The sequence below is a fragment of the Nicotiana tabacum genome, chromosome 15 (genome assembly GCF_000715075.1).
Source record: "Nicotiana tabacum cultivar K326 chromosome 15, ASM71507v2, whole genome shotgun sequence".
In the NCBI taxonomy this organism is placed as follows: domain Eukaryota; kingdom Viridiplantae; phylum Streptophyta; class Magnoliopsida; order Solanales; family Solanaceae; genus Nicotiana; species Nicotiana tabacum.
The window spans coordinates 76,770,034-76,780,860 of NC_134094.1; the positions used below are offsets into that span (position 1 = coordinate 76,770,034).

At 36.9% G+C, this 10,827-nt stretch overlaps 1 protein-coding gene across 2 annotated transcripts; it reads left to right on the plus strand.

Moving 5' to 3' along the window:
* Window positions 1-633: 633 nt before the first annotated feature.
* LOC107767282 (trans-Golgi network-localized SYP41-interacting protein 1) lies at window positions 634-10,275 on the plus strand. Of its 2 annotated transcripts, XM_075230900.1 has the most exons (10): window positions 642-776; window positions 1,075-1,272; window positions 1,872-2,177; window positions 2,261-3,091; window positions 3,212-5,425; window positions 5,568-6,426; window positions 6,541-7,190; window positions 8,983-9,133; window positions 9,212-9,293; window positions 9,872-10,275. In XM_075230900.1, exons 2-10 carry the CDS (start codon window positions 1,135-1,137, stop codon window positions 9,972-9,974), a joined length of 5,334 nt encoding a protein of 1,777 aa, XP_075087001.1. In that variant the 5' UTR covers window positions 642-776; window positions 1,075-1,134; the 3' UTR covers window positions 9,975-10,275. The 2 variants fall into 2 exon arrangements, with proteins under 2 accessions (XP_016441703.2, XP_075087001.1); XM_016586217.2 differs by having other exon boundaries at window positions 634-776; window positions 2,261-5,425.
* Window positions 10,276-10,827: the final 552 nt, after the last annotated feature.

The window sequence follows — 10,827 nt, forward strand, 5'->3', positions numbered from 1 at the left end:
TGTTTGGCCAAGCTTTTAAGTGTATTTTTCTCAAAAATACTTTTTAAAAAAGTACTATTCGTGAGAAGCTACTTTTTTTTTATTTCTACTCCTACTCAAAAATACTTTTTTTCCTTCTAAAAGTTTGGTCAAATATCTTAATTTTAAAAGAAAAAAAATACTTATGACCAAACAAAGCATTTTTGGCCAAAAAGAAGTTTGGCCAAACATGTTAAGAATCTCAGTCATTTTTCAAGTTATAAATAGAACTAATCTCATTCTTTTAATTTGTGATAAAATGTGTTTTTTCACTGTTTGTATTAAGATATTTTTGTAGAAATGACATCAAGTGGCTACTCTAAAAGGCTGTTATTTTTGATGCGTTCTGAATTATAGTTTATCAATTTAATTTTATAAGATATTTTTATCTATGTCCTAAATTTAAGATTTTTAGTTTAAAACTTCATAACAGAAATAAGTATTGATAAATCCCAAAATAGCATAGTTAAGAATGACTCTACGTGCACTTGCCCAATGCTATTCCCCTCCTTTCTCCAAATTTCCTTCTTCCAAAGTCCGATAGTTTGAGAAGCCCGAGGCAATATTCTCATAACAGTAAAAATAACATCTGGCACTTTACGACGTCGTTAAGTCAACCAAAATTGCAATCTTCACGTGATTTGCACAACTCCAAAATCCAAGATCCACACACCACCATCGTTTTCTTCAACAACTTCAACTCTAATCATATCGAAACACAACTCAAGAAACCCAACAAAAATCCCCTTCTTCGTTAGGTAATTATTCTTCTACTCACATCATATGGTTTTTTTATAACCATCTGTAGTCCATTTTTCTAGGTTTTCTTATCATTTTCTTGTCTGACATCACACTTTTTTTTATTGAACTCTAATTGAAACATTTGAAAATAATATCTAAATGGGTATCAGGAAATATTGATTCTTTTTCACTTTTCTGAAAAATTATAGATGTGGGTACCAAAGAAAGATTGATTCTTCCTCACTCTTTTTCACCTTTTTAGAAATATATTGATATTGGGTACCAATAAAGATTGAATCTTTTTTGCTTTTCCAGAGACCCTTTTGTTTCTTGAAGGAAAAATACAAGGTGTATTGGCGAGATTTGGGGCATGCAATGCCAGAAAATAATGATGCAGAGCAGGTCAGAGATGGTTCCACATCTGATGAAAATGTTGAGCTTAGTGCTGGTTCAGGTGTAGTTGTAGATGGAGGGGAAGTTTCAGTTTCTGTAGAACCAGCTGCTCATAATCAGGTCTTACTTTGCCTATCTTGATTTTTTTATCTCGATGTTTTATGTGTCGGTGCATTTATGTGTGCATGGCCTTACTGTTGTTTTCTAGAGTTCTTCATGTACTGAATATAGCTTCCAAAAACTTATCATGCTTATAAACTTTTATACCTTGTTACATGGACTTCATTAGTTATGGTGTTGTAAAGAGTGGGTGCTTTGACCCTTGTGGTTTCATTGGAGGAAGCACAGTAGTGGCTGTTCATGAATTTCTCAGGTCGTTTTATTGAAAATTATTTGCAATATTAGATGGAAATGGGTTCTTAATTGAATTATATGTGTTTACTTCATATATGTTAGAAAATACTTAGTGGAGAATGTGAAATCATTCAACTTCTAAATATTGAGGTAAAGGCATGCATGCTAACACTTTAGGGTCCTATTTGCTTGCCTGGAATTTGGGTCTTAATAAAAATCTTGTTTGCTTCTTCTGTTTTGGAACATTTGATTATTGTCTATCTTTTTCATATTTGTTCCGATTATGTTTTAGTACCTTCATAGCTCATGTGTTAGTCTTGTAAATAATATCTTTAGAGCTTATTTCTTGGACAAACTCTTTGCAGGTGGATGCTACGGATCTAAATCGTGGGGGATCAGTGACTGCAGCAGAGTATGTAGAGAATGATACAAAAGATATAAGAATGGCAGAAGATGGGGGAAGGGAGGACATGTTTGTTGATTGCCCTGATGTCATCGAAGGTCTTGAAACTCCGCGATATGTAGAGGAGAGCAATGATGCACAGGATAGTCGACTGGAAGGATTGAGCAATGGATCACATGATCAAGATTTGAAAGCTGAAGTAGAGCACTTGCGCAAAATGCTAAGTGATAGTGTTGCTGAAAAAGATCGGATTGCTCGAGAAGCTGAGGTTGGTTTTAATTGAGGTAGTTTTACATAAATACTGCTATATTCAGGGATATTTTATTTGATCACCTCTGGCTTTATGTGCAGGAAGAAAGAGCAGCATCTATGTGCGAACTCACTCGCCTAAATGATCAACTTAAGGATCTGATTGGTAGTCGGTCACTGCTAAATAAAGATGATAGTGAGTTAGTTGAGAATCTTCACCAAAGTGAAGCAGGAGTCAGGGATTTGGCCTCTGGTGCCTCATTGCATGAGGTGGTAACAGATGTCTCCAAGTTTCTTAAAGAAGCTCTGGATGAGTTAGTTCAGACTGAGAGCAGAATCAGAGAACTTAATGACATCATACATATGAAGAATCAAGAAATTGATGTCCTCAATTCAAAGGTTTCTGAGTGTTCAATGTCACGTGATGTTGCTCTTTCTCAATTAAATTCAGAACAAGAAAATTCTGAGGTTCAACTTGAGAAGGAGCATCATATGACAGTGATTGCTAATGAGATCTTAGCATCTCTTGCTTCAGCAGTTCCTCAAGAAGAAATCTCTGATGAATCAGTTACAGGAAAAATGTATCATGTCCAGAATACAATCTCATTTTTAGTTGAGAAGTATAACGTTTTCCTTTCTGAAGTCTACCAACTTAGACAGAGTTTAACTGAAGTTGCACCAGACCACAGTATGCAGGATGAAGTGGGGGTGTTGGTTGCTGCACATGATGTATTGGCTGAATTTAGAACAAGAGAAGTGAATCTAAACCAACATTTGAGCTTTGTAAGTGATGAAAATGGAAAGCTGTCCGAGGAACTTAATAAGCATAAATTGATGGTTGAGAATGCTAATGCTGAAATTACAAAGCTGAATGCTGAAACTGAGCAGGAGAGAACAAGGTATGCTAACACGAAAGAGAAGCTTAGCTTGGCTGTGACAAAAGGAAAGGCATTAGTTCAGCAGCGTGATGCTCTGAAGAAGTCACTGTCTGAGAAAACTAGTGAACTGGAGAGATATCAAATTGAGTTGCAAGAGAAGTCGAATAGTCTTGAGGCTGCTGAACAAACCAAGGATTTACTGGTAAGAAGTGAAAATTTAGCTGCGTCACTGCAGGAAGCTCTCATTCAAAAGGAGAAGATACTTCAAAAATGTGAAGAAATATTGTCCAAGGCCACTGGAAAGGAGCAATTTCAGTCAACAGATACCATTCAGAAAGTCCAGTGGCTTGCAGATGAGATGAATGCATTAAATGAGACATCTCTGCAACTCCAAAGAGTGATAGATTCCCTGTCATCACTTGATTTTCCCCAGTCCGTACAATCAAATAGACCCGATGCACAGGTTGCTTGGCTCCTGGAATCATTTTATCTGGCTAAAGAAGAAGTAATAAAGTTACATGAGCAGATGATAGCAGCAAATGAGGCAGCAAATAATGAGATTGGTCATCTTACTGCTTCTCTTGTGGTAGAAGCACAGGATAGGAGCTACCTTCAAGAGGAATTGGAGGATTTAAAGCATAAATATGCAGTGCTTGTCCAGAAAGAGCAACAGGCTTCAACGGATAAGTATCAAATCGTCAATATGCTGCTAGAGGCATCTAAAATCAATACACACGACCAAGAATTGGTATGTCAAAGCCAATCTGACATGACTTTACTCATTACGAAATGCGTAGAGAATATAAAAGAAGAAAGTAGTGCCTCTCTTGAATCCTATAAGCATCAGGTCGAGTCCTTTGAACAGATCCAGAGTAATTTGTACCTCAGGGATCTGGAATTGAGGCTACATGGTCAAATACTCACAGAAGAGATGCCAGATAAAGCAGAGTTGAATAGATTGTCAAACCATTCGGTCAAGGTTACCGAGGAGCTTTCCGCTTTAAAGGAAGAAAAGGAATCTCTGGAGAGGAATCTCGAACAATACGAGGAGAAAGTTGCATTACTTAGGGAAAAGTTATCTATGGCAGTTAAAAAAGGCAAGGGGCTTGTTCAAGAACGAGAAAAATTGAAAGGAGCATTGGATGAGAAGAGTGCTGAAATAGAGAAGCTCAAATCAGATTTACATCTGCAAGAATCTGTATCTGATGACCACAAGTTGCAGATTGATAAGCTCTCAGCTGAGGTGGACCGTATCCCTCAACTAGAGACTGATCTTGTGGCTATGAAGAATCAAAGAGATCAGCTAGAGCAGTTCTTAGTTGAAAGCAATAACATGCTTCAGAAGGTTATCGAGTCACTTGATGGTATTGTTCTTCCAGCTGATTTGGGTTTTCAAGACCCCGTAGAAAAGGTCAAATGGCTTTCAGGATACTTAAGTGAGAGCCAAACTGCAAAGGTAGAGGTGGAGCAGGAGTTGGGGAGAGTAAAAGATGAAGCCAGTTCTTTAGCCAACAAATTGTTGGAGGTCGAGACAACCATTAAATCCCTAGAGGATACATTATCTGCTGCAGACAACAACATCTCTCAACTCCTGGAGGACAAAAATGAGCTAGAAGCTGCTAAAGCATCAGTTGAAAAAGAATTAGAGAAAGCAATAGCAGAAGCTTCTTCTAAAACTGTGGAGTTTGCAAATGTGTCCGCAGATAGAAAATCCATCGAGGATGCTTTGTCCCTGGCAGAGAGGAATGTTTTGGTAATAAAGAATGAGAAAGAAGAAGCTTTACTTGGTAAGGATGCTGCTGAGTCTGAGCTGCAGAAAATCAAGGAGGAATTCACTTTCCATACCAACAAACTAAAGGTGGCGGATGAAACTATACAATCCCTTGAAGAGGCACTGGCTCAGGCAGAAAAAAACATCTTTCTCCTTACTGAGGAAAATAACAGGGTACAAGTTGGTAGAGCTGATTTAGAGAACGAGATAAAAAATCTCAAAGGCGAAGCTGATTTCCAAAACAGCAAGCTAAGTGATGCTTTCATGACTATAGAATCACTAGAAGATGCTTTATTGAATTCAGAAAACAAAATTTCCAATCTTGTTAATGAAAAGAAGAATGCAGAAGAGGACCTTTTAGTTCTGACTTCCAAATTAGATGCCTGCATGCAAGAGTTGGCTGGATCACAGGGCAGCGTAGAAACTAATGTTCTGGAGCTCTCTACCCTTCTTAGCCGACTTCAGTTACTTCTGAAAGATGAGGCTTTGTTTTTCTCTCTCCGACAAGCTTTCAAGAAAAAGTTTGAGAGCCTAAAAGACATGGATCTTCTTCTTAAAGAAATCTGGGATTCTTTTCCTGAAATAGATTCCGGAATGCTGCCACATTCTCCTGTAAAGGTAATCATGTGATATCATCATTGCACCTTCTTTTTCCTCTTCTTTCTTCCCTTGTTCTTGCTTTTCTCTTTGAAATATGATCAGGTGGTCTGCATATTCTAGATGTAACTTCTCTTACCTATCTGCTATGTTGTTTTTGTAGGATGACACATCTTTCTCAACTCCTTCAGTATCTGTTGTTAATGATGGTCTAATCGAGGAAGTAGCCAATGGTGAAGCAAATGCAATTGATGGTGACATCACATTGCATCTCGGGAAAACTGTGGATGGATTCCAATTGAGAAACAAGATTCTTGCTGAGAACATTGGATGCTACTCGCAATTGATGGATGATTCGATCAGAACAATACTTAAAAAACTACAGTTGACAAAAAGAAAAGCTCTACCCATGATTGAACTCACAGAATCTCTTAAGCAAAAGGTCAGAGATGCAGAAGTTGGTCGGCAAGCGCAGGAAAATACTATACAATTGTTGGAAAGGGATCTTGAAGTTCTACTTTCTGCTTGTAATGATGCAACTAATGAACTGGCTTTAACTCAAAATAGATTAACTGAACTTTGCTCCAACTTTGACCTGGAAAAGTTGAAGGAAACCTCACCCGAACAATTAGGAAATTTTGGTGAAGATGCTGTAGCACATCATCAGTTGGCGCTTGATAGCAGTGAATCCGCAAAGACCGCTGAGAAGCTGCTATTGGCGGCTAGACACAGTCAACATCTTACTGAACAATTCAAAACTCTAGTGGATGTGATGGTTGGTACAATTAAAGATTTGCAGGTTAAATTGGAAGAAAGCAATAATACTTGTGTGAAAGTCTTGGAAGAAAAGGAGATTCACCAAGAGAGGATCTCCCAACTGGAGACTAATCTAGAAGCGTCAAATGATCTTTGCAATGAGATGAAACTTAAGTTAGAGGATTATCAGGCAAAAGAGGATAATATCAGGGAGAAAGAAGCTGAAGTTTTGTCTCTTAATTCTAAAGCTTCACTGAAATTTCAAGGTACAGACTTTGTTTACTATGTTATAACTTTTTTTTCTTAAATTATGAAAATATTGGCCGTGGCTATAGTAGCTTACTGTCTTCTATTGGCCTGCTTTTATACCATTCTTTCAGAGGCTGAAGATTCAACCCTCTCTGCATCTCATATGAAATCTCTTTTTGATAAAATAAATGGGATGGAAACACTCATGGGGCCTGATGTGGGAGATGCAGAGGCCTATGATTCACCTGATGTCAGGAAGCTATTTTATGTAGTTGATACTTTCCCCAGATTGCAGCTCCAGATGAGCTCACTTTCTCCTGAGAATAAAGAATTAAAGTCAAGCCTTGAGAAACAGACGCTGCAAATTGAGCATTTGAAGGAAGAAGTTGAAGAGCACATTAGAGATGAGGAGGACTATGGAAAGATGAAGAATGAGTTGTTAGAACTCACAATTGGTCTGGAAAATATGATACAGAAACTGGGAAGCAATAATTTGGTTGGTCTCCGGAAAGAGACTCCGGTGACAGGGTTGTTACCAGTGCTTGATAAGCTGATTGTTGCCAAAGTTTTGGAATCTGAAAATTTGAAAGCCAAAACAGAAGAGCTGCTTGCCGACTTGCATGGGACCCAAAAGGTTGTTGAGGACTTATCAAGTAAGGTTAAGTCAATAGAAAGTTCTAATCAACTTAAGGTTACACCACTTGAGATCAACCAGGAAAGGGGCATCTTTGAAACAGCTACCTTGCCTGCTCAGTCAGAGATATCTGAAGTTCAAGATGTGGTACGTTTGATTGCAATACATTGCATTCCTTTTTCAGTAGTCACACATTGCCTACTTTCAATATCTATCGTGCTTTTTTTGCGACCATTGCTGGTCATGTGTTTTTCCTTAGCAGTGTCATCTTTTAGTTGGCTTGCCTTCTTAATTTTTTCTCTAAGGATGTAGCTTATACATCCTGATCAAGTAAACCTAAAGAGGCCGAGAGTAAAGGTCTTTTGACAATTTGATTAGAAAATAATAGTTTGACAAATATGTAATAATTAAGTTGCGCTTTAGTTCCTTTGTTCTTTTAAGTTCTCGATAGAGACAAGATTTTCATGGAATCTGCAACTTGTACATTATTTTACTGCTTATTGATGCCTGTTGAAAAATTGTTCATGGAAGGATATAGTAAAATATTGCTGGTATATATATTATAATGCAAGATAAATTAGAAAATGCATACAAAAGATAAATCACACTAAATAAGCAAACTATATGATTTACTTAGGTCGCCATGAAACGCCCAAGTGGCATCCCTGAGACCAGGATAAACAGAACTGCAATCAATGCATTTGACCTTCTGACCATCAAGATATCTTGACGTACCATTTTCTTCTGACAAAAAATGCTCTTTAGCACGGTCATGGCCAAATTTTCTACATCTCGTATGTGTAAGATAGCGGGGGAAAATATGTGCCATCTGTTGTTGCTTCTGCATTCTGAATATTTTAGTCTTCCTGCCTTTGACACTGCCAGTGTTGAGTTGTACAAAATGATTTCTTCATCAGATCAGATACCTTCAATAACACCCCTTTCAACTTATTGTTGATTTGGATCTTGATCACGATTAAAAGCAGGAATACAAGAATGAAGACTTACATATGTGCAAGTTGTGGCTTGATTATGCGTATATTTCTAACCTACAGTTCCTTGATTTGCTAATCCCTGGCGATTCGTGAAGAGCATTCCGCTGTTCCGGAAATGATACTATATATATTTGGAGCCTTCTCTTTTGCAATTTAGAAGTGTTCAAGTGTCTAAACATCTCATCTAAAAGCTTAAGCTTAAGGTGTTAGATAGAGCACACTTTTATTTACTTATTTAGTCTTCAACATGCCTCCTCACGTGTAGGCTTGATTCTTTTTTATGGTCCAAGCACGTGGATATTCTTTCTGATAGTGGGTCGCGATGGGACTAGAAACCAAAACCTCTGCTTGTTCTCTGATACCGTGTTGAAGTGTGACAGCATCTCATCTAAAAGCTTAAGCTTATAGATAGAGCACACTTTTATTTACTTAATTAAGTCTCCAACAAGAATCATAAAAAATTACTATTATGTAGGACTTCAAATTCTCTTAATTAAAAATTTAAAAATCTATTTCTTATTGTACATTGGCGTAATATGAGGAACCTTACATGAATTATATTTTAGGTTATATAGCCAACTTCAAACTTGTTTGCTTTCCACAAATCAAAGCAGACTACATGTTAGGTAAATTTGTGTATCCTTGCTGCCTAAATCACTTGCATTTGTTTTCCAGTGCAAACTTCTCTCGCATTGGTGTTTACTCAAGGAGCTCTCAAGCGTTTATTATTTGCTTTTCCTCTCAAAGTAGCTGTGGTGATGATAGGATCTTATGTAAATTGTATTACCTCTCTGCATCGCTATGCTATTGCAAAAATGATATATGCTTGTTTCTTGCAAAGCAAATATAAAGTGGAGTGGTATGACTTAACATTTCTTTTATAAACTGGGAAGAAAATGTGGGTGCACAAAGCAGTCTAACCTGCTGCATTCGTGTCGTTGCAGGTGCCAGTTAGTAAGAATTTAGCCTCTTCTTCAGTTACATCAGCTGCTCATGTCCGAACTTTGCGGAAGGGATCTACGGATCAACTTGCAATAAATATAGATACTGAATCTGAACGGTTAATAAATGACGAGGAAGCTGACCAAGAAAAAGGTATAGTTATGGAACTTTGAAAATTTTGGAAGAAGAATTTTATGTGTAACAAACTTAAATTTCTCTCCTGTTGTGCAGGTCATGCATTCAAGTCTCTCAATACATCAGGTCTTATTCCAGGGCAAGGGAAGATGATTGCCGACCGAATTGACGGAATTTGGTAATATCTTAGAGCTACTCTTGCTAGCTTCTCATTGACTTTATGGATGAAATTTCAATTTTTTCCTGCATTTCTTAAAGTCTAGGAATAACATTTGCCAATCAAAATTCAGAGACATTAGATTCAGATCAAGCATTGCTTGTTGATTCTTGCGACAACAGATATGGTGATGTTATCTTGCTAGGTTCTCATGCCTCATACCATGATTTTCTAACATTCTCTACCATTTGTTACTCACAACCTTTTTTTGAGAGTGGTCTATGGGGGGGGGGGGGGGTTGTGTCAAAGATTTATATGCTAGTAGAAAATGTAGAGAACTTGTAGTACTTAATTTTGTGTTTTGTATACTATTTGTCTGAGATGAGCTTAAATGGAGACATAGTCAGTGAAGATTCATATTGCGGACCCAAACTTGCTTGAGATTGAGGCGTAGTTGTTATTGGTGCAGGGAAGGAGTTGTGTCCAGTTCTTGTTTTTGATTGACGCCTACTAGAAGTTTTGAGTCCTTAACTTTCTACCTCTCCAGGTGTGCTTGCTCGGTTTTGTCAATCTAACACTTGGTTTCCTATTATGTTCAGGGTATCTTCGAGTCGAGCTTTGATGAGTCATCCAAGGGGCAGGCTAGGTCTTATTGCCTATTGTTTGTTCCTGCATATTTGGTTGTTGGGCACCATTTTGTGATGATTGATCTACCAGAGTTCTCTTTAGAGAGATTGTTTTGCAGTTGTACATTACATATTATTGTCATTCTTTTTCTTTTTCTATTTTGCCTAAGATGTAAATGTTTTATAGGGTTACAGCAAGTTTGATTCTCTGCAATCACATTTTTAGGGATTCAGAGAATGCATTTGGGAGAATGTTGGATAGTTGTTACATTAGCCAATTGATTTACTAGAGTTTAATGCAAATATCTGCTTAGGCTAGGCTTCACTCTCTTTTATTCACAGTACAGTACAATAAATAAATGTTCTCTTTTTCTTTCTCTTTTTCTTTTCTTTCTGCTCCTGGCTTATAGCTCTATCAATGTTTTCAGTATGCAACATTTAGGGGGGAAATGCGCATTGTGTCCAACTTTATCATTTTCAATTTATGTTATACTCTTTCTACTTAATTTGTGACACAACGTTAAACGTTATTTCACAAATATTTAGTTTTATTTCAATTTTCACAACTTTTAGGATTTCAAATTCATTTAGCTATTCAAATTTTAAATTATCAGTCAATTACCATCAATATTATATTAATGAAATGGATGAAGTCATACTTTCACGTTGAATTACTCTTTTTTTGTCTCATCAAAAGTCAAACGGATTTTTTTTGGCCAGTTTCATCTTTTTTACAACTTAATTATCTGGGAAGTAGGAAAAGTGCCCGTTATTAAAAAAAACTGTACTAGGATCCGCTTTGATGGACACAGTAAGAATTAAGATTATAATTCACTATGTTTTCAAGTGTCATTTGAAATTACTTCAATATAAGGCCTCAAAAATTACCAATTTCAGTTTATATTTCAAATCCAAATCTTTTAGATATA

Bases quoted from the DNA above. Each gene is read 5' to 3' on its own strand.
- LOC107767282 (XM_016586217.2), top strand. From the start codon at position 1,135: ATGCCAGAAAATAATGATGCAGAGCAGGTCAGAGATGGTTCCACATCT. The intron at 5,426-5,567 runs GTAATCATGTGA...TTGTTTTTGTAG, and splicing joins TGCCACATTCTCCTGTAAAG to GATGACACATCTTTCTCAAC. The intron at 6,427-6,540 runs GTACAGACTTTG...CCATTCTTTCAG, and splicing joins AGCTTCACTGAAATTTCAAG to AGGCTGAAGATTCAACCCTC.